Below are 24,175 nucleotides of genomic sequence, written 5' to 3'. Positions count from 1 at the left end.
TTGCTTAGGTTACCACTACTTCGAGGGTTTGCTGAAATCTGTTTCAGCGAGTAGGCGCCAGTGTAGGCGAATCCACTCCCACTAACCCCATTGTGCCCCGGCGCGACACCGCCCTTAGTTTGCGAGGAAATATAATACTTACAAATGTTTTAGTAATTTTGGTGGAAATACAAGCGAGAGAGCGCGAGAGAGAGAGAGAGAGAGAGAGAGCGCGCGCGCGCGGTGAGTGACGGAAGGCTGAGGCAAGGCAGGGCATATTGCAATTTGCAAATGTCTCTAGCTAGCTAGTTTCCGCATTTTTTGCCTTGTCGTAGAACTTAGAAGTGACAGGCACGTGCGAGGGGGCCTGCTTTCCGCGCGTGTGACCGAACATATAAAGTCTCTCTCTCTTCACTTCCTTTACTCACTTACCTAGGCCTACATCACCGGAAGCGTAACGCAGAGTCACGAGACCAGCGTTCTCTGTCCCGGCCCCTCCGCGCCCCCCTCTCTCACAGGAAAAGAAGAAGAAGAAAAGGGGCAATTCACTAACTGCATGTTTCAAAGGTCAAGCCGTGAAATATATGTAACCTCAATCCTGGTGCTCCTACTGTCACTCCACTCCCTCAATAGCTCACAATTTCATCACACGCTCACTCGCACACACACTCTCTCTCCCTCTTTATATCAATTCTACCATCTTGCATCTTATCTTAGCTCAGCATTTCATCTATCTGTATGTGAATCCTTCCCACCTTAGCTCAACTTTTCATCCCTTTCTCTATGTCGAGTCTACCATTGCCTCTCTCACATCAACATGAATGCCATTGCCCATCATAGTCTCCCCCCCATTCCCTCTTGCTGATCTCATCTCTCTCTCTCTCTCTCTCTCTCTCTCTCTCTCTGTGCATGACACTTCGGAGGCACAAGTGTGTCTCCCTGGTTTGTGGCTGACTATTAAGTCAGTCGGTGTCCCTCTCTCTGCTTTTGGGATTTGATTTTGGTTGTTGGACGGACCTTCGGTATAATGGGAAGGCAGCCCTGTTGTGAGAAGGTTGGACTGAAGAAAGGCCCCTGGGCTGCTGAGGAGGACAGGAAGCTTGTGAATTTCATCACCCACCATGGCCATGGATGCTGGCGTGAGGTCCCAAAACTTGCAGGTATAGCAAATGCCCACAGACACACATGCAATGTATGTGCATGTACACATTCAGATGCACATGTATATGTGCACATGTAAGCAGGCATAGGACATATGAATGTGTATGCAGACGTATTGCAAGTGTACTACATGTGCATACAGTCAATGTTGCAGACATTGTTGAAAGAGCACAAATGTGTATATAGAGGCATATTGCAGAGATGTGGCTGATGTATTAGCTGTTAGCAATATTCTGTGGATCATAATGAGCTCTCTAGTAGACGACTGATCAGTCGGAGCAATTTTGGGGACAGGAGCTCTCCAGTAGAGGACTGATCAGTTTATATTAATCAGAGAGCAATGTGAGGGGACAGGAGTTCAATTTTGGTATAAATTTTTACCTGAGTACTGAGTGGGCAAGAGATTGATCCTTTTTACTGGGCTTTGCCTGGATAGTCAGACCTGGCACTCCTATCTGCTGATTCAGAGTGGCTCTCTCATATGTAGATTTCTGGAACACTCATTCTGTCAGTGTATGCATGACAAGCCTAAGCTCTTAGCAATGTTGAAATGGTTTCCAGTATGTGTAGCATGAACCTTTCAGTAACCGTTGATTCATAAGTGGGGTGTTGGGCCAGAGCGATCGAATTGTGTTGCCTAACCATGTGCAATCAAGAGTGTGGACATGCCATTGCTAACATTGCTTGACTCAGCTTCCCATAATGAACCTCTGCAGGCCTGCTGCGGTGTGGTAAGAGCTGCCGGCTGCGATGGACGAACTATCTACGGCCGGACTTGAAGCGAGGCCAACTGTCTGACGCAGAAGAGAAGCTCATCATAGATCTCCATGCTGCCATTGGGAACAGGTAATGCCACACTGGGAGCAAGGCTATTCCACTGCATGTCTTCTTACGAAGCTCTTTGCTATCGTGTGGTTTGGTTTTTTGGGTATGTTCGTGGCATGATGGGGTTTTTTGCTCGGTGTGTTTTTGTGTGTGTGCAGGTGGTCTAGGATTGCAGCTCAGTTGCCTGGTAGAACAGACAATGAGATAAAGAACTATTGGAATACTCGCATCAAGAAGAAATTGAAGCAAGCGGGAATCGACCCCGTGACTCATAAGCCTCTTGGGGAAGAAAGCAGTGCCAAAAGAACCCAAGAAGAAGGGTGTGATGAGCTATCTGATGAGGCAAATGGTGGTCACTCTAGAGCCAAGTCAGCAGGAAAGAAAAGCCCCAAACAAGGAGATTTGTCAAAGAGAGAGAGGATGGAGCTTGAAGGAAGGGAAGCTCACATGAGGGTGGAAAAAATGAGGGCAGCCCTCCAGGCATTTAATTCAAGGTCGCCTTCAAGTGTGATCAGTTCTCCCAGCAGTGTCATCACCACTCACAAGACCGATGAAGATTCTGAAGACTCCTTGATCACAAGAGACCCCAGTCACCTTGCTTCCTCCATCAGAACTTGTCCCGGTGTGAATGTGCCTCAGTTCCTCCCTTTCACACACATGGATGCCGACCCTCTATCCCTCTTTCAACGGCTTCAAGGATGTGCCTTGGACCATAACTATGATGTGAAGTCCTCTCCAGCCGTCCATGACCTTGAACTTAGATGCATTGGCACCCCACGCAATGCGAACGAGCACTTGCTAAGCACACTAAATAAAGAAACTTGTGATGGCTCCCTTCAAGTTCAAATGAGCCAGTGGTCTCATGATTTGGTTGCAACAACACCAATTGATTCCTATCATGCAACCCCAATGCCAATTGCAAAAGTTGAGCAAGTAGAGAAAGAAAGTGAGAGAAAAGGCTCTTGGGGCCTAGAGGATAGCTCTTGCACCACTTGCAATCCATTAGATGACAACTTAATGGCCACAATGATGGTAGCACAACAGACTAGTTGCTTAGATGTGTCATGGAACTCCATGGTGCAACAATTGATAGGAGATGGTAACCTATGGGTAGGATCAGATTACCCTATGGATGGCAATGTGTGCATATCAGCATTCAATCATGTAAGCTCAACATCCTACCAACAATCATAATGTCTATAGGTTGATGCTCAATGAGGTACAAGAGTCAAGTTGTTGGCCATCCGATGTCCTCACATTGAACAATATAGTTTATTGGATGGAATGATGGTTATGTATATCACTCTTGCAACCTCCAAATGTTGACCCAATCTAGGTTCAAACTCAAATAAACTTCCCCATCCTTTTATCTCCTTTATTTTGGCTTTTTGTTACTTTTGTAGTAAAGATTCTTTGATTGAGACATCTCTAGAAATGGTTATAACTTGAAGTTTCAAGATTCTAGCAAACTCAAGCGATGTGAGGCCCTTAACTTTTACTAAACATGGATTTCAAGCACTTGCATTGACATATTTGTGCTTGCCTTAATGATTGTCTTTCTTTGTCACCCACAATTATCCTTTTGTTGCCATATGCAAGTGACATGTGTTTTGCCATGTAAACACATGTTAACAATTTTACTTTTTAAACTAGACATTTCAAAATTAGAGAATCTACTTATTTCTACCAAAAGATTGTATTCATGTTGTAACTCTAGCATGTTCAAGTGAATACCATACTTCCAACAATGATGAATGTATTGCTTTAGAAAAGAGAACTTGTGAATACATATATTTTTTCAAATGACAAAAGCTTTGATGGGACATATCCATTCCACAAGGATTGGAACACCCGTAAGCCTTTATGGTGGCTTCAAGGTGTTGTTTAACTCTTTGATCAAAGTTATATTGTCAATCTTCAAATATTGTGCTACTTGCACTTTATCAACATTCAAACTATTTTTTGTTGCCTTAATTTATTCATAAGCTTAGGAACAATGTCCTTTGTAATCGAAAGGACATGGCAACATTTTTCAAAAAGGGAAAGGTATACACAAAATATTCAAAAAAAGACATCGGCATCCAACATCAAAACAATTGGTTAAAAAGGAGAGTTGTTAGTTTAAGTTCAACTTACCAATGCAAGGATATAACATAATGCATGCTACATGTTTGTGACGTTCATCTTGAAGATATTGAATTTGTTGCCTAAAAGCTAAAATAGAATGATTTTGATTACATAAAACCAACTTACTTTCAATTGAGTTGCACCAAAGGCCATTGCTTACACACTAATAGAGGTTTCTATATTGGGAACTTTTTGGATGCACCAAATTACAAAACTCAAAATAATTTTCCCTTGTGCTTGTTGCTCTAGTTGTGCTTCTCTCAAGTATTTTATTTGAAAGGGAGCCCAACCCTCTCATAGCTTGGTTATTGTGACTATTACAATTCATTGAAAGTGGCAATTAAGTGGATTGTAGGGTTCTTTTACCTTGCACAAATAAAGCAAGCTGATATGGATTTTAAATCTAGAGTAGGCTTTAGTATCTTTTCGGTGGAACCTTGAACATCTTTAGGGATTAATTTTGGTGTAAAATAGGGTGGTGGTTATTAAGGCACTTAGTCCATTGGTTGTTAGTATGAAAAAATAGACTAATACTAGGGCCTAAAGAATTGATACTCCCTTGAGTGATTTGATGGATCCTTTAGAGATGCATATTTTTTTTCATTTTGTGCTCATTCAATAGAGTTGTATTCTTTGCCAATCATGAGAAAAAGGTAATAGATATTCAATTGAGAGTTTATGAATGTTCTAACAATAGTACTTACATGTACCAAAAACCTACACCTTCTCAATGAGAACTTTCAAGATGGAGAGAAATTCTGGCGGAAAGGGATACAAACTAGACAGTCCAAAAATAGTATAATCTTAAACAAGACTATGAAAGCTAGAGAATCCAAATCCAATCACCCTATAATTGGTTATTTCACTTTTTAAAATATGATTTTTCTTAACTGACATTGAATGCTTAATTCTTTTTCCTACTCAATTGATAATGTAAGTTTGACATTTGATTGCAACAATACGAGTGATTGACAACAATAATCAAGATGTGATATAATTCTTGTTATCCTAGATGAGATAGAATAACTAGATGCTATTAAGATGGTTATTGGCATGCACATTATATGGACCAAACACTTTATTTTTTGTGTATTAATTGTTTATGTTGTAGCTTATTGACTTTTGTATTCCTCATATGAACCACCCTCTATATGTTGCAAAATGAAACCCTAGCTTTTGTCAGGAGATTGTAAAGCCAATATGAGAATATTTGTAAACAACTACCTACAAACCTTTGGTGCAACGGGATGGTCATGAGGCACTAATTGTAGTAAAGGCATGTTAATGACTCATTAGATGCTCCACTTTTCACAAAAAATGCACATGTGAGCCAAATTTATTGTCACATGCTTCAACCATAGTCCCAAATGTGTTATTCGAAAAAATATGATGACTATGAGACCTAGCCACATGCCTTTATTGAGAATATTCTCTTCCGTGAAAACTAGGATGGAATCTGCATTCACATATGTTGAAGGTGTTGAGCTATGAACTTACAATCCACCATTGTGTTAATTCCTTAACAATCACAAAATTAAAAATATTGAGCTTTATAGCATGATTCTCTTTTGAGCTACCTTGATCATGAGAGTCAAATCTATAATTGATTTTTTTTAAAGCTTTAAGACACCATTTTGTGAGGCTAGTTTTTAAGCCCTAAGATACCATTTTTGTAAAGCCAATTTTAGGGAATCGAAGAGAATTTCATCCATGATGCATCTTAGACATGTGAAAATCTCTTGTGAACCAAATTTATTTTCAAACACCTTTGTCAATTCCATATCTACATGTTGGAAATTCATAGGAAAAAAAGCATATTCCATTGTTGTATTATTTTACATCTATATAATACATAGAGCCATTTGAAAAGTTCAAAATTTCTTTTTAAATTGTGGTAATCCTTGTAGTTGAACTTGTAATAACATGTATTTGATTGTGAGTATTACATACGAAGTTACGCTTTTTGTAAGGCTTAGTATTGGGTCACATAACAAAGATGTACCAAAAAAGTTGATGTACATCTATGGTGGATCTTAGATCACATACCATAGAGATTATAAAGAGTGGATGCCTTTAAGTTAGTCATTAGAGTGTCTTAAAAATGCCATGAACTCTATAACTATATGCATGTGATATTTTGCGATTATAGAGATTTGATCTAGAAGGAGATCGATGTGAAGTTCTTAGGAAAAACACTAATCTATTTAAGATTTATATGTTAGTTACAAAATTGATCTTAGCATGCTTATAACACAGCAAAATGCAAGTACACATGATTTATTATTGTAGAAGGAGCTAATGTGTTCTACTCAAAGAGAACAACAACAAAATATAGCACCCATTAAATGTAGTTTCATGCATCATTAGGACCCAAAATTTCAAGTACAACTTAGGTGTAGAATGTTGAAGTTATCAACAACTTCAAACATGTATGGAATATCAAGCATGTGTAAATGCAAGTTGTGGTCTAATCCCTAAGGTATTGCTTGAGCAATATCCTATAGTAGGCTCGTCCAAAGCTATCAAATGACACTAGCAAGAGGCCTTGGTTTGATATAATCATGTTAACATTATATAACACAAGCAAAAACTAAAGTGATATTTCATAGAACACTTGATAACCATTAGCACTAGTCCCCTCTATTGTTTGACACAACAAATTAGACATTTTAAGCATCTCAAATCAATATCATGAATGAAGTGGTAGCATAAACTTGCGTGTGCGTGTGCGTGTGTGTGTGCGTGTGCGTGTGCGTGTGTGTGTGTGTAAGAGTCAAGATATATGGTACATGTAGACCTATTGATTATATTCATTCTTGGTGTTGAACCATCATTTGCATAAAAAGTTAGATGGTTAAAAAAATAGAGTTGAGCTTTGTGAGGGAAGCTTTAGTCTCTTTGTTAAAGAAGACTGAAAAACAATTGTTTGTAAAATAACACTTAGAGGGTGCTTATATATTAATACAGCATATCCCTAACCCTTTGGTAGAGAACCTCAGGTTGGAGAATGTAAGGAGAACCATTGTACCTTCATATGGAGTTTACTCACACCAATTAGCAAATGCGTAGGCTCATGCCCAAATTTGACACTTTGGGTGTTAAAAATGTTCCCAAAAATAATTTGGCACAACTTTGTGATATGTTACATTATTTTTCATAAAAAGAACTCAAAATAGAATGAAATAGAAAACCAAGTGTTAGCAAGAGATTAGTAAGAACAAGGTTATCCTTATCTTATTATTATATTATTTTTGCTATAGGTTTGGAAAGCCTCAAACCTTCAGAGGGCTTCCTGAACATACCCCCTTTTCCAAACCTCCCTTTTTCAATCAAAACCCCCTCCCCTCCCCTCTTTCTCACTTGTAATCTCTCATTTTCTCTTCCCCTCTCTTTTTTCATTAAAGCCCATAAACTTTCCTCTTAATATGCTTGAACTCTTCATCAGTCCGTCTCTTTCTTCTTCATTGTGCTCAAATATTGGCCGCAATCTTCTTCACAATCTTCTTCAAGGAAATAAACTAGAATTTGAGCAATGCGATGAGCATGCTAACTTTTAGTTTGCTACCTCCCCCCCATTTTTTAAATTAAAACCCCCTCCCCTCTCTCTCACTTATAATCTCTCTCTTTCTTTTCTCATTCCTCTTTTTAATTAAATTCCTCCCCCCTCACACACACACACACACACACACACACACATAGAGTTAAATTAAACTTTTTATTTTGAACTTTTAATTAAAAAATTTTAAAAACTTTTTTTAATTTATAGTTTTTTTAACATGATTTTTCACACACTTTGAGAGAGAGAGAGAGAGAGAGAGAGAGAGAGAGAGAGAGAGAGAGAAGAAGAAGAAGAAGAAGAAGAAGAAGAAGAAGAAGAAGAAGAGAGGAGGGGAGAAAGAGGAAAGAGAATAGTCTTTTTTAAATTAAACATTTTTCTTCTCCCCTCCCCCCTCTCTCTCATGTGTAGGGCCTAAGTTCTCTCTCTCTCTCACTCTCATAGTTAGATTAAACTTTTTAATTTAAATTTTTTAAATTAAAATAAGAAGAGAGAGAGAGAAAGAGAGAGAGAGAGAGAGAGCAAAAAAGAAAGAAGAGACGGAGGGAGAGAGGGGAGGAACAGAGAGAAAGAATTATAGAGAGAGAAAATATAAAATTTAAGAGAGATAGAGAGAGGAAAAGAAAAAAGGAAAAAAGAGGAGAGAGGGGGGAAAGAGACATAGAGAAGAAAATGAGAGAGAAAATAATAATAATAATAAGAGAGAATTTGAACACACAGAGAGAATTATAGAGAGAAAACATAAAATTTAAAAGAAAGAGAAAAGAAAAAAATTTAAAGAGAAGAAAAAAAGGAAAAAGAGGAGAGAGAAGGAAGAGAGAAAGAGAGAAGAATAAGAATAAGAAAGAGAAAAAGAGGAAGAGATATGGGAAAAAATAGAAAAAACTATTTTAATTTAAATATTTTGAGAGAGAGAGAGAGAGAAGATCAAATTTAAAAGAGAGAAAGGGAGAGAAGAAAAAAAAGAAAAATAGGAGAAAGAGGAGGAGAAGAAAAAGGAGCACAGAGAGAGAGAGAGAGAGATAGAGAGAGAGAGAGAGAGAGAGAGAGTAAAAGGGGAGAGAGAGGAGAAGAAGAGAGAGAATTAAATATAGGGAAAAGATAAAATTTACATACTTTAAGAGAGATTGAGGGAGAGGGGGGGAAGAAAGTGAAAGAAAAAGGGGAGAGAGAGAGAGAGAGAGAGAGAGAGAGAGAGAGAGAACATGTAGAGAGAATTATAGAGAGAGAAAATATAAGATTTAACAAGAGAGAGTGAATAAAAAATAGAGGAGAAAGAGAGAAGGAAAAGAGAGAGAGAGAGAGAGAGAGAAAGAGAAAAGAAAAAATTTAAAAAGAGAATAAAGAGAGAGAGAAAAAAGAAGATGAAGAAGAAAAAAAAGAAAAAAAGAGGAGAGGGAGAGAGAAGGAAAAGAGAGGAGAGAGGGGGGAGAATAAAAGGAGAGAGAGAGAAGAAAAGCGAGGAGAGAAAAAAAGAAGAGAGAGAGAGAACTAGGAGAGGAGAAAAATAAACTAAAATAGAAGACAGAGAAAGCGAGAGAGAGAGAGAGAGAGAGAGAATTAAAAAATTAGAAACAGAGAGGAAAAAGAGGAGAGAGAAAGATGAGAAATCGATTGTTGAGCGAAGTTGCCGTGCGATAGCATGACAACTTTGCTCGCCGCTTCGAGGTAGCGAAGCGGCCTAGCATTCCGTGTGTGCAAAGTGTGCACAGAATGCTAGTTCTTCGCATGCACGGAATGCTAGTTCTCAATAATCTCCTTCTACAGTTTCATCTCACCTCCTTCTCCAACTCCTTTCCAACTCTCATTTATTTTGTTTCCTCTCCTCTCTAAATCCACAAATTTTTTTAGTGAAATCTCCTTCCCCATTATTATCTTTACCAACCATATCTCAAGAGTTCAAGAAGAAAAGTATAGATTTACAACTTGAACCTTAAGTAAAAGCAAAAAATTAAAGAGATGAATTATGTATGACAACATGGCAAATAAGGTTAAAGGAAAATACTAGGATATAAATTTATATCAAATACTAGGATATAAATTTGAAGGCAAAATTTCCCATTCTAATTGTGTCCTCTATTGACTAACGTGATGCTAAAGAGCTATCACATTTGTTTATATACAACATGTAATGCTACAAATCCATTGGGTCTAGGTTCATCTACATGTGGAACAAGATGACCTAGTAGAAGGACATGGAGGTGGCAATCCCACATGCAAGGATATGGAATAGACTTCTTTTACTTTAGTAAAGGAGGATATGTAATTAAAGAAATGTATTTCCACAAGTCAAACTTCAATCTATAGTCTATTGTTTCTTTGACTCTTGCCCTCAATAAATCGTCCCCATGATGGGAGTGTACAAAGTCCAAAAGCATAATCGCCCATTCACTCATTGGCTTGCTCACTCACTTCATTGCTCGCACTTGACCATTGTTGTCCTTCTCCTCCTCCTCTCAATCTCTCCTTCCTTTGCAACAACATTAGTGATGTCTCCTTTCTCCACATTATTACCTTTTGCACACACATCTAAAGAGTTGAAGGAAAATATTAGTGAGATGACTTTTATTAGAGTTGTAGATCTCATATATGAGATAAAATATTTGCGATAATAAAAATCTAAACCAAGAGTAGTCAAATAATGGGTTGAAGAAAAACATTCATATACAAAGGTAATGGATTATAAATTTGAAGAGAAATGTTCACATACTCCTTGTGTTTTTTGTTGGTTAAAGTGTGATGGGAAGAGCCCTCACACTCAATTCATTAAAAACATGTAATATTAGAGATCCATAGAGGTAGGAACATGTACATGCATAATAGTGTGATGAAGTAGATAATGTAGTAGAAGGACACATGGAGGTGGCAATACAAGATTCAAGTCAATGGAAAAATCATATTCTCTTTGCTTTTGCAAAAGAGGATTTCCATTGTTACAAGGAAAACTTGAATCTAACTTTCTTAGACATTTCCCTTATCATCAATCATTGTCATTACCCACCCACTCCCTAGTTTGCTCACTTGCATACTCGGTTGCGCTCTCATTTGTAACTCAATAACTCCATGCACTTGTTGTTACTTGTTGGCTCACTCATTAACTTGCTCAATGATGCTCACTTATTGATTTGTTATTACCTCACTTGGAAACTCGAGAAACAAAGTGGCTCTAAATAGTACCCTCATTGACCCCTTTGATTTGAGGTCATGGCCAATGTCTATTCCAAGGCATGTCCATTGAACATCAATGGTATTTGGTGATATCCTCAACTTGAGGTGGGACTTGTCATGTACTTCAACAAAATTTTAAGCATCTTTCTATAGAGAGCCATACTTTATTTAGTTTCACATTATTGAAAGCTCCTTGTTATGTTTGTCCAAAACTTTGGTTAATGTGAAGCACTTTAATTAAGAAACGTTTTAGTAGCACGCCCTTACATGCAATGCTAATAAAGGAGGTTGAGAGTGCTAACCATCTCTACTGTATTAGGCAGGGGTGGGTGTGTGTGCCACGTGTCAATCCCCCTGCCTCTCCCTACAGAATGCAACATGGGCTGCCATGTATTGGCATCTCGTCCCCCCCCGCCCCCCCAATCAGCCCCGCTTGCCCATGTGTGCCCATTGGTCCTGCCCCACCCACACCTGCCGGGGCACGTCATGTTTGTCGGCCTTCCCCGTCAGCACCTCCCGTCGCATGTGCGTGTGCCCGCCCATCCGCATGGGCCCCCGCGCCCATTTGTGTGCAAAGTGGACACTCCATCCTCCTCGTCCCTCGTCCCCGCAGGCATAAGGAAACTCACAAACTGCATATAAAGAAGTATAAAAGAAGGGTAGATGGTAGTGAAGATTTATACCATTTGCAGCCTCTTGCCGGATTTGCAGATCTTTTCGCCTTCGAGTCACATCAAATTTGAAACAACCCCATTGGGTTGTGTTAATAACATGACCTCATTGGGGTGGCATCTGGGTTCTGCCCACCCAAGTTGCTTCTAAAGAAAGAGCTCTAGAGTCCTATCTCATGCTCCGACATTGTACTTGCACAGTGTTGAGGGTCCATGAAGCACGACAAACATTGTGGTTTGCACGCTTAGAAGAAGTTTTACACATGCACCAACGTTTGCAACGGAAGGTGCTACTCAACAAAAGGGGTTTTTGAGTATGATACATAATGAAATATATATTATGTAAATATGGACGTACGTAAATATTTATCATGTAAATATATATATGTATATGTTTTAATAAACTATTTATTATTGAAAATACATTTATGTAAGTATATATGAATAATTGTGAATATGTATATGTAATAAATATATAACACATGTATATATATAATATGCACATATTTATGTGTGTGTGTGTTTTTATAAATAGGTATGTATGTGTATATTTTCTTACTATTATTAGGAGGTTGGGAGGGCCACCATGTGGCGTGCGGGGAGCCCTTGATGCGAGTCTAGAACGAGGAGAGATTGTGTGTGCATGAGAGAGAGAGAGAGAGAGAGCTTGAAAGGTCTACCTTTGAATCTAGTACGAAGCATCAAAGAATTGTTTGAAATCTCATATTTCTTATATATTAAGGGGGGGAGGGGGCACCGGTGGCGTGCATGGAGGTTTCCTACATTGCCATGTGATATGTAGTGAGCCTCTTGCCACACGAAAAGAACCCTCCTCCTCGTCTCCCCACCTAGGGCATCACGATTGTACAAACTACGATTTTGCCCTCCATTGTGATGTAAAGATGATGCTCCTTCACCTCCGCCTTCAAGCACAATCGCCTTACTTCAAGCGTCACATTGTGCCTTGTATCGGCACTCGCACTAATGTGACCCCCAACCCCGTGCCTTGAGTTCCAACTCCCTAAAAAACACCCACACTACACACACACACACACCCAGGTGGGACTTTTGAGCATGTGTGTGTTTGTGTATAAACGTATATAATATACATTTAATGAATTTGTAAAGCATTGAGACAACATTGACGTTTAATATAAAGTGAATAATAATATTTTCAATGAACGTACTTGTATTCCAATGTTCACAAAATACTTGTACTCCAATGTTTAGGAAATACTGAGGTTTAATATAAAGTGAATAATAATATTTTCAAAAACCTTTGAAATTCAAAGAAAAAGGTTTAAACCTTGAACCTACAATAGAAAAGATGTAATGCAATTTGATTCGGTGATGCTACCAAATATTTGGGTTAAACGTTTCTATGTTAGGTACCGAAAATATTTTTAGTGAACAGTGGTGGCATTCCCGTTTTGTGATGGCACGAGAGTATGTGTCGTAACAATATGGAAAGTGAGGGGCCCTCGAATGGACTTGACCGCGGGGACAAAAACAGGGAAGAGAGCCTTTTTGAGAAAGCAAGAAGGCATTAGCTACTTGGAAGGGAGGGTCACACCAGAACGGCCGTTACGCAGCGATTAACAACCATTCCTCTCCTTTTCTTTTTGCATTTTTATTATTTTGACTGGATACAGGAAAAAGTGTTGACGAAAATTCGACAATTGTAAAGGAAAAGACAGCCACAATGACCCTGGGAGTACGACCTCATTGTGTATCAGTTTCGCGCAATGATTTTAAAGTTAGCGCAGTTTTCATTTTTATTTATTCGAGCGCGCTTTTTTTTAATTAACAGCTTATTTCCCCGTTTTATCTTTCTGTGGGCGCTCCGCGAGCGTCAGCCTGATGACTTGCTTGTGTCACTTGGCCCTTATTCATAAATTGCCATACATATTATGATGAGTCGGACTCGGAAACTTGAAACTTGAAACTTGAAACTTGAAAGTCTTATTACGTTTGTGTCAAGTAATAAGGGCTTTTCTTTTCCACAAGCTTTAAATTGATGCATTAATATGGACAAAAAAAGATTAGTTAGTTACTTGTCAGTTTTTTACATGGGAATCATGATTCTTGATAGACCTCCCATGCAGAAAGAGTTAGGGTGGGCTTTAACCTTTTGAACTCTCCATTGAATAAAATTTTCATTGACAGGTATTTTCTTTGGAGTATTGGGTGCCCAATTGTTTGGTGGTTGCTTTGGCTTCCTCCTTTATGATTTAGTTCCCAAGCTTGAATAGTTGGAATAAAATATAAAAAATGAGACCCAAGCAACCCTCAAACACATTGCCATTTAACATCACTTCATTCCTATTAGGCCAAATATGCTAATGATATGTGCTTCTAATGTTGATCCAAGTGGCAAAGTAGAGATGGTAGGCCATAATTGATGAAGAGGTGGGGGATATTTCTACTACACATTTGCATTGAGCACATAGACCTAGCCCTATTCCTAATCTTGTTGCTTTCTAATTGGTCAACAAACTCTTACAAAGAGTAATCCATATAAGATAATTGAATTTAGGGAGGAGTAGGTTAGTCAACCATAGTTGTTGGAAGCGATACTCTTGTTGATGGGAATTCCAATTTGCATCCCATTGTTTGTTGAGTTTGGTGATTAGGCAAGCATTAATTAGGAGGTTTAGTGGTGGTAATAATATCAATCGATTGTCCTAGCCGAAATGCTTTAGGTTGACCTAGAGGTTAATTTGAATAAATAAATGATTAGAGTTAGGCCATTTACTTTTGTGACCTAACCACCCCTAGTGCTAAGGTAGGGTAGAGGATATTTGGGAGTCGCTTGGGGACGTTACATGAGACATACTATTTAGAACCTTTTGGATTTGCAAATTTGGCTAGTCAAGTGACTTCCAAGTCTAACTCGTAGTAGAGCGTCATGACCCTGACATACCCATAAGGACTAACCTGAGGGATCTATGACTTCTTGATCTCTATCACCATTCTAGCACCCAATTAAGAAAGGTCACTTTGCAATTGATCAAGATTGAGAGCAGACTAGCACCACACTTGGTTCACAAAGAGTGATATATGAGGGGGAGCTAATCATTGACCCCTTCGGCTTGGCATAATCTCACTCTAGCCCCCTAAAATAATACTAGCTTGGATCTACGACTCAACCTTAGCTAGTCAAATGTTTGGCCCTATTCCTATTCATTCCATTAGAAGGTACTTGACTTATCAAGCCCACCGATTCATATGATAGTATTGTTGTGTGACAACTATCCACTTACTTTTCATCCAAAATACTTGAAATTTTTTAATATTTAATTAAGAGTCCTATCGTGTTATGAGGATATCTAAAAACAACTTTGTTAGCTAACCCATTACACAATGTTTGTTAAAAAAGTTGAAATAAACTTTTCAAAATAATTTAAGTAATTTATGTTTGATTTGTTTAGCAAGCCTCAAGTCCAACAGATTGATTGATAACTTGATACTGGATATTCTGACCACCTTGTGAATCCCTCATCCTTGTCCCTTTTTAGAATTGAGGTCTCTCTGATTTCTATACGTTGTGCTCACCAATGATTTCTTTTTTCACCTTAGGAAATTGGGGTTTAATGTTAACACAATCAGAGTCCCTATCTGACCCTATACTACCATAGGAGGGAATCTTCATTGTAACATTTGCCCTCATTGTGGATGGAGTGATCTCAAATTCTAGATGATAATAATGGATCATACTCTAGATGATAATAACTGATGGGATGATAAAGCCATTCCTAGCAAGGCTCAAGGGAAAAGTGCAATTCCAGTCTCCCTTCTTCATCATTTATATTTCTCTTTAGTCACATCACATCTACATGGCCAAGATAACCCCTCTTCAATCACATCCATTGATAATCATTTGAGACACAAGCATTTCATTAGTAGTTTAAATAACCCACTTATCTTTGCATAATCCCTATCTTGAAGATAAAATTGCATGGTCCCTCTCATAAATAACTAAAATCCATGCATGCATGCATAAGATAGATATTTTCAAGCTAACACCATTGCATGATCCCTATCAAATAACACTATTAGGTTCACTTATGTATGACTATATAGTGAGTTCTTATACAAGGGATGTCAATCTAGCTATTAGCCATTTGCCATTACCCTAACAATCTCCCACTTAAAGGCCAATATACCTTTATAGGAGTATAATAAGAAAGTGAAGATACTGCCCCATCAATACTTTGTAGTATGTAAAGTGCTCGTGTAAAGTGCTCACAAGATAAACTCTTTATGAGAAGAATGACTAGGTTATCATTTATATAGACCTTGATAATCTCAATGCTCTTATCCTCACGCAACTCCTTGATAAAGTGATACACATTAATGTGCTTTATCTTTGCATAAAAGACAAGGTTCCTTGCCAATTGAATCATTAGGAAAAATATAAACAAGAAAATAGAATTTTACCTTAAAAGTTAATGACTCTCCTAATGTCTAGAGATGTGAGGTGGACCAATGGAAGAGGGGGTGGTGTGAACATTTTATCCACTCATTTTTTTCCCTTAGGCCCATCACAAATAGGCTTGTCCCCCTAACTCCACTCTCCCCACCCCCCTTACATTTACCTTGGATAACCTTGTTCCCCATGCTAGGTGTTCCCACACATGGGAAAAAATTTTGAAAGTTTCCCCTCCTTTTCCAAAAGGCCTCATTTTTCTCAAAAATTCGTTTCATGTTGTGTATAGTCAAAGAAAGGCTTTTTTGATGAGTTTTTTTTTTTGGAGAACTGCTTCTTCTTTTCACATTTTGCCTCTCCATTCCACAAATCCATCCATCAAATCTTTCCACTACCATTTTTCTTTCACAACCACTGCCACAACCACAAAGCTACCATTGTTAGTCTTGGTGTTCTGTAGCCACCATCTCTCCCTTTCTTGCACTTAGCTCCTTGCCTTCTTCCTCTTAAGAACCACAAGTTTTTTCTTGCTAAATTATTTTATGGTATTTGAAAATCATAAAGGGCATCCTCAAGATTCCGTCGAGGCTATCTATGTTCATAATACAAAGGATGAGCATGGGTAATGGATATGAACAATTTTTAACAAAGACTCATGGGTGTACATGCAATGAAGAGAAATAGGCCCTCATTGAGTAAGATGTCATGATTTATTGAAGAATCACTAGAAATGTAAATTACTTGGGTTTAAAGAGGCTTGAGATGGAGGTTTAGTTGCAATAGCACAATATCTTTACACTATAAAAATTTTGAAGCTTGCCCCCCTTGATACTTGTAATCTATTCCCATCTAATTGTAAGTGTCCACGGTAATAAGTCATTTCCTTGATTTAGTTGCTCAGTAGACATGAACTTCATATACTTATATATATACTCTCTCCTTATAGATATTTTTCCACTAAATTTAATAGAGGAACAACCCTTGAGGAGCCTAATCAAAACATATGATGTTTTGTGTAGTGTTGATGTAGGCAAAAATATGATGGTTGGAAAGTCTTTGTGAAGCCTTCTCAACTTTGAAATTTTCTTTTACAAGTATAAGTATATGGTGCCTACATCTTTGAATCCATATGGTGCTTTTGATCTTCTTCCTTGCCCACCATTCCATATGATCGAATGGTCGGTGGTCCTTGATTAGTGGTCCATGTGGCTACTAGCATCAAAGATGTTAAAGGATATTCCATGAAGTTCTCCAAAGCTTCAAGGCTATCCTAATTTGTGCCAATTCATGTTTTCACTTATATTTTCTAGGCTTCTAATTTGCATCATTGTCATTCTATGTACATTTACAAAGGTATAGGTAAAGCATTCTTTGCATCTATTTTTGGAGAAGGTTGGGATTGTGTGGATGGTGCGCATAGAGGTGACGTGTACTCATGTAGGTTGCCCACCAGTAGCATTACATTTCAGTACTTGTTTGCACGTTTTTCACTGTATATGCACTTCCATTATCAATAATGGATTTAAAAAAGCACACAATTGGATCCCTTTTAGAGTCCAATGAAGATGGTGGATCCACCTTTGACATTGAAATTCCTATGCCAAATGAACTAGTGGAGAAAGTCTTGGTGAACAAGTATTGGAGCTTGTTTAATGTGCATGAATGTCTAACTTTGATGGGAAGCATGGATATTGATTGTTTTAGCTTTCGAGTTGGACATAGGAAGGTGTGTTTGTTTGAGTTTATCTATGATCATCTAGGTTTTGATGCTTATATAACAACTTTTATATTTTTCAAGGTGTAAAACATAATAGAAAAGATCTTCACAGTATCTATGACTTTGGATGGAGTTGAGATCCATGTGCAATTTGATGATGGAATTGAAAGTGAAGAATGATATATTAAGATTCTTCATTGCATTGGTTTTTTTGTTTGTTTGTAAGTTTTACTCTTTTCTAAATTTTAGCTTTTAGTGGTGGTATGTTTAATTATTTATTTTAGAAAAACTTTAATGGTCTTACCTTAGACCTTAAATATATAATAGTTCGTGAGTCTCTCATTCTCCTTTTTCGTAGCTTGCTTTCTGTCTCCCTCTCACCTTGGGACCCTTGCCTTGAATCCATTTCCAAAAGTAGTATGTAAGCATGGACTCCTAACTAAGCAGTTTCTAGCTTTTTTGGAGAGGATAGAATTCAGAGGTTGAGAAGACCTCTTCCTAATTGTTAACCCTTCCATCTCCTTCTATGACATAGTACTTTGGCATGGGGCTAGTCTCAAAGGGCGTGTTGAATACATGAACACCCACTTGCGAGAGTATGTAATGTTGTTCAAGGGATCCTAAGAGGATCGGGTCTCCATTACCTTTGAAAAGTAGTTGGTTAGGTCATTCTACAAAAACAAAGTACTACCTGAGAGGCCAAGGCACTTGGGATTGAGGCATTAGGTCATCAATTCCTCTCTTGGGATATTGCATTTTTCCTCTTTCTTGAATGAGTAAGATATTCCCTTTGCTATCCCAATCAATGAGGAGGGTCATGTAGGTGGCTTATTGAAAGATGCCCTTGACCCCAAGCCCAGGCCATTGAATGTAGCGTGGAAAGCAGAGGCCGCAATCAACGAGCTTGCCATAGTGGTTGTTGCCAAGGTAGTCTCATCTATGGAGACTATTGATAGTGCTGGTGATGGGGAGGGAGCCTCTGGGGGGATCCTCCCTTCTAAGATTATCCCAACTCTTCTCCAAAACTCATGGAGGAGGTGGATGTGAGTGGGGATACTGATGCAAAAGTGTCTAGCTTGGTTGAGATCTTTGTTAGCCTCACAAAGTTCATTTCCCTCCATGATATGGAGAAGATGTTTGGTTTTCGGGAGGATGAGGCACTCTCCATGCTATCAATAGTGTGTGACTTTCTATTGGAAACCATGCCAACATTGTCAGTTCTTGCCTTTCCCTTAAGATTGAAGAAATCAAGGGTGTAGTTGAACCCCTAGTGGCCACAATTGTCGCCTCTGAGAAAGCCATTTTCAAGGCCCAAGAATTCGAGGCCACTCATGCTAGGGTGGATGCCATGAGATGCTGCATCCTTGCACCTACTATACCAACCCCTCCCACAATCGATGAAACAAAATCTAACCTAGACCTGACCAAAGAGACTAATATCAAGCTTGATAAAGCTCACGAGGTAAATTTAATTGCTCATGTATGCCTTTATTTAGTTTAGTGGAATTGTGCTAATGGTTTTTCTTATGATTACAGGCTGTGTTGGATGTTGATGAGTTCACCAACAACAGATAAGGAAGGGGTCAAGGGGCTTTTGGCAGAGATGTCGCCCTCACTCAATACTTAGGGTGCATCCTCCCTTGTTACATTGTTGTGGCTCAATAAGAAGGTACTTTGTGTCTTGAACATGACCTTGAATACAATTAGGATCATCCATGTAGAGAAGGAAATGGTTAGACACACTTTTTGCATGTGCTTACATGGGAGGATCATCAACTTAGTGGCTTTGGGGAGCACAAGCAAGGCTCCAAAAGTAGAGATGGTAGTCAAAATGGTACAAGGGCAATTTCCCGTGGCAAAGAGACATCGGGAATAAGTGGTTGAAGCCATTAAGAAGTTGCCTCTTCAGAGTAAGTGATGTACTTAAAGAATGATTTCCTTGTACTTACTATGGCTTTATACTAGTGACTGGATTAGAAGCTATTTGATGTAAGAGAAAATGGTCTTTTAATGATGGTGTCCTGATCTTGTTCCTATCTGATTCTTATAGGCGATATGATTTTCCTTATGATTACAAGCCATGTTGGATGTTGATGAGTTCACCAAAAGACATGGGGGTTAAGGGGTTTTTGGAAGAGATGTCTCCCTAGCTCAATACATAGGGTGCATCCCCCTTGCTACATTGCTATGGTGCACACCAATTTTACACCTAGTGCTCATGCCTTCTCAAAGAACTCTAGAAGGTACTCTGTGACTCGAGCATCACCTTGAATACAAATAAGATCATCCTTGTAGAGAAGGAGCTGGTTAGACACATTTTTGGCATGTGCTTATGTGGGATGATCATGGCTAGATGGCTTTGGGGAGAACATTTAAGGTGCCAAAAGTAGAGATGGTGGCCGGAGTGGTGCATGCACAATTTTCCCTGGCAAAGACATTGCAAACAAGTGGTTGAAGGAATTAAGAAGTTTCATCTTTGGATCAATTGATATGCTTAAAATTCATTTTCTTGTACTTTCTATAGCTCTATACTAGTACTTGTCTCAAAAGCTATTTGAATTAGTATATTTTTATCATGACTTATACTTGAAAGTATGGTGCCTTGATCTTGTTTCTATTCAATTAGAATAGGCAACTATAATTATGTGATGCTATTTGATAAATCATAGTTGTGGATGTTCATAATGTCAAGCCGGTAGTCGAATTTAGCCCAAGACATGGGGTTGGGTAGAAATTTGTCTTCAAAGTCAATGTTGCTAATAAAGGTCAAGGTTGATAAAGCTCAAGAGGTAAATTTAATTGCTCATCTATGCCTTTATTTAGTTTAGTGGAAATTTTCTAATAGATTGAAGAACAAGGGGTTTAAGAGGTAGAGAGAGCAAACCGAAGCTTCTTTCTACACTTAGAGTTTGAGAGAGAGAGAGAGCTAGACAAATTGTTGCATGGCAGCAGGGAGGCAAGGAGAGCTTCGACTCGTGCGACTGGATGCATTTGTAGGGTATAGGTGAGTTTTTTTATCATGTCACCTTATTTTTTGATCCCAGAGCTTGCTAGAGACTAGGAGGAGGCATCATGAGCATTGCATCAGATTTTTGTTATGTCTGTGCTCGTTTTTGCCACTATAGACAAGACTATTTGATTCCCAAAATCATACCGTGTCCGACTGCCCCAAAGTTGTATGATTTTCATAATTGGATGCATTGAATTGTCCCATGAGACAAACCTTGACTAGCCTAAAAATTAGACAACTTGACCATTTGATTGACAAATCGGATCCAGATGGTCCAGAATCGGATAGTAGCCCCTAGACATCCGATTTTAGGAATTGGACCAAAACCTACAAATTGGACACGAGAATAGAGCATCAAATTCTAGTAGTTTCTAACCTTCCCAAATCCTATAGGAGCCAAACCATAGCAAAAGGACACCCCAGTAGATCCCCAGGTGAGTGAATGGGGCAATAGAGCCAACTAACTTGAAGATTGAGACCCGATAGTCCAAGAGTGCGATTGACCATGACCCAATAAAGGCTCAGACTAACAACCTGAACCCGCTACCCTTCACGCCAAGCATCAATCATACAGTAGAGACCTAGAGTGGACCATTGCAAGTAGTCGCCACTTGTGTAAGAGAGCTAGCACTAGCTGAAATTAATTAAAGGGAGGTGATCTGTCTTGATTGTGATTAAACTCACACACTTCATCACATAACCACTTAAAGTGCATAAGGAAAGATAGAAAGCCTAATTTGGCACAAGCCCGCTTCACCACTCGTGTGTCTCATTCATATAACATTGTAAATTGATTTGTATAACAAGGAATACACTAGCTGGTCCTAAGTAAGCAATGAACCCACTAATAGGATGAAACCCCAAGAAGCCAGATACAACTTGAGGACTAGAAACCAGACGTGAACAACTACGAACTGTCAAGCAACGGAGAAGGAGGAGGGAATCAACACGATTAGGAATGCAGCTTTACCCATTTTGATCAATCTGATCAACACAGTAGTTGCATAGGAAATCATTGACATATTGGAAAACTAGCATCAACCCTATGGATGACGAGCTCGACTTGGGAGAATTCCCAGTCGACATTTAACACAAATGGTAAACCGATACAACTTATAAACCAAAATGGTGCATCATGGCAAACTAGTTGAGGATATCATAGCCAATCTTGAGGAAGAGAGAAAATTGGCAAGAAAAGCACTGCCACCTACAACCAAGAGCAATGAGCTCAGAAGTTGAGATAGAACATAGAAATGCACAAGGTCCAGTGTGTCTTAGCTCTCACCATTAGTACTAGGGTAGGACCAGATATTGAGAGGGAGAGAGTGCTAGAGGCTTGATCTTATGCTGAGCGAGCTTCTTACAAAGCAACTCTTAGATAACATAGGTGCATAGCTAAACAAAGTAGCTCTAGCGAGTATGTTTCTAGCAGGACCACCATGAATCACACCAAACTCTAAGAGCCACACCAAAATAGTTGTGGTTGCTAAGCAACTTGACAAGTATCAAACTGGTAATCATCCATACAGCTTTGTGGAGCAGTTCAAGCAAGAGGAGGTGAATGGCCTCATGGACCTTGCTCAACGAGCACAAGCTTTCAAACTTTGCCTAGGAGACAAAGGACGAACATGGTTTACTAGCCTAGACAATACTGATGGAATAATTTTAATAACCTCAAGAGTCTCTTCGTCAAGAGGTTCTATGAAGTGGGATACTTTGACTACCTCATTGTTAGGTTGATAAATATTAGCCAAAAGGATGGGGAAGATATTCGAGATTAGATCACCCATGTGCGAAGTCTCTTTTAAGAGAATCCTAGTGGCAGTGAAACGACGTAATGAACAAGTAGTCTCCACCGTATTTATAAATGCAATCCAAAGTGAGGAGCTCTATAAGGCCTTGATGACAAACTCGAACCTGCAAGGGGACATGCTAGCTATGGTCTTTCAAGAAGCCATATGGGTGGATGGCTTGCTCAAGGAGAGAAGCTCCAAAACCATGACCTGAGAGGGCACCGGCTCTAGATCCTCGGAGAGAGCTATGACCATTAGTGAGAGACCCAGCTAGAACACACAAGACAAGGGAAAAGGTGTTGACCAGAGTTAAGAGTTGGTGAACATGAAGCTAGAGATGGCCAAGCTTCAAGAGATGATGAGGAGGCCTACACGACCTCACATGCAATGCGTGCATTGCGGAGGAAATCACCTCCTAGCTGAGTGCTTGGAACCTAGTTCAAGACCATATTCTAATTGTGGTACATTTGGGCACAACGCGATGCATTGAAGATTACCAAGATGATTCTCATACCCACAACTATACAATCAACCATAGTACCTAGGGAATAGGTCATTGAACTACAGGAGGGGAGTTCCATTAGCTTTCCCAGCACTCAATGACTCAAAGCCATTCGCTCTTAGGATGGACATCAATCCTACATGGATACCTAGACCATTTGGACCCATTGTGACCCCTGGACCGATGAGCGATGCTTCGATATATTATGTAAAGGAGTCGAATGAGGATGAAGCATATACGAACCCTTACATCTCATATGATGAAGAGGGTAACCCCATTTTGATGGATTTCAGACTAGTGTCGGGGTGATGGCGTTAGGGAGGGGAAGAGGTAGAGGTTTAGAAGGGCAGAACCAAGGGGTAGAGGTTTAGAAGGGCACATACTAGACTTGTAGCCACCCAAGGCATATCTCATCTCTTTGCCTCAAAAGGGAGCCAACCAATCAAGGCAAAGCTGACTAAGATGTATCGAGTACGGGATCACACACTTATATGCCAAGTGCCCTAGGCCAAAAACCCCCATTAATTCTGCAATCGTGCCATTTGTACCATTGGGGTTGTTCGGAGTTGAGTCACTTGATGGTGAGTCCATGCCGATCCCATTAAACGTCACGACTCGAGCACAAATGAAGCAGGCTGGTATCTCATTACCTGGACCTAGCAACCTTGATGTGGCATCAATAGGAAAGAAGAGCCATAGGAGAAGGAGAAAGAGGACTGAGATGAAGGCAATACTCAAGATAGATAGTGCTACCACACTACCCAAGGGGAAGAAAGTCACGGACGCAGAAGTGAAAACATTAGCTCCTAAGATGGTAGAAAAGGGGAGTGCCAAAATTGGGGAGTATCTCGACCCGAGGCGTCAATTGGAAGTAGTGGATAAGATCAAGGAGTAGGTGAGGGAAGCCCAAGAGCATCTAAAAGATGTTGAACCTATCAATGAAGACAAGATCGATGAGCTCTCTAGTGTGAGCACACCAATCTCGCCTATGCAGTAAGGATCACGAGATGCATTCACACCCCATCTAGCATCGCATGGACAAAGCCTAGGCACCACAGGCTGGCAGATTGATTAAGATCACTAGTAAAAGACTGTAGATACTAATGAAAAGCAAGAGGTTAGCAACTTTCTCATGACATTGGTATTAGCCCCTATGGCTCTACCTCTGGGAGAGATGCTTAGGCAGAACCCAACACTATGGCAAGGGTTGTATCAGTGGGTAGAAAGATTGGATGAG

General features: G+C 39.3%; 1 protein-coding gene across 1 annotated transcript; it reads left to right on the top strand.

The window, feature by feature from the left end:
* Positions 1-421: 421 nt before the first annotated feature.
* LOC148025331 (uncharacterized) lies at positions 422-3,419 on the top strand. Its single transcript, XM_087692367.1, has 3 exons — positions 422-1,139; positions 1,857-1,986; positions 2,124-3,419. The coding sequence occupies exons 1-3, from the start codon at positions 1,007-1,009 to the stop codon at positions 3,157-3,159; spliced, it is 1,299 nt and encodes a 432-aa protein (XP_087548493.1). The 5' UTR covers positions 422-1,006; the 3' UTR covers positions 3,160-3,419.
* The last annotated feature ends 20,756 nt before the right edge of the window (positions 3,420-24,175 follow it).

The sequence above is a fragment of the Lygodium microphyllum genome, chromosome 14, assembly GCF_053477565.2.
Source record: "Lygodium microphyllum isolate KBCC chromosome 14, Lygodium_microphyllum_v1.1.10, whole genome shotgun sequence".
Taxonomy (NCBI): domain Eukaryota; kingdom Viridiplantae; phylum Streptophyta; class Polypodiopsida; order Schizaeales; family Lygodiaceae; genus Lygodium; species Lygodium microphyllum.
This window is presented reverse-complemented; position numbering and strand designations above follow the sequence as displayed.

What these genes read in the sequence shown, in the direction of transcription:
- LOC148025331 (XM_087692367.1), top strand. Translation starts at nt 1,007, where the DNA reads ATGGGAAGGCAGCCCTGTTGTGAGAAGGTTGGACTGAAGAAAGGCCCC. An exon ending in TGAGGTCCCAAAACTTGCAG is followed by an intron (nt 1,140 to 1,856) that starts GTATAGCAAATG and finishes GAACCTCTGCAG; the next exon opens with GCCTGCTGCGGTGTGGTAAG. An exon ending in CATGCTGCCATTGGGAACAG is followed by an intron (nt 1,987 to 2,123) that starts GTAATGCCACAC and finishes GTGTGTGTGCAG; the next exon opens with GTGGTCTAGGATTGCAGCTC.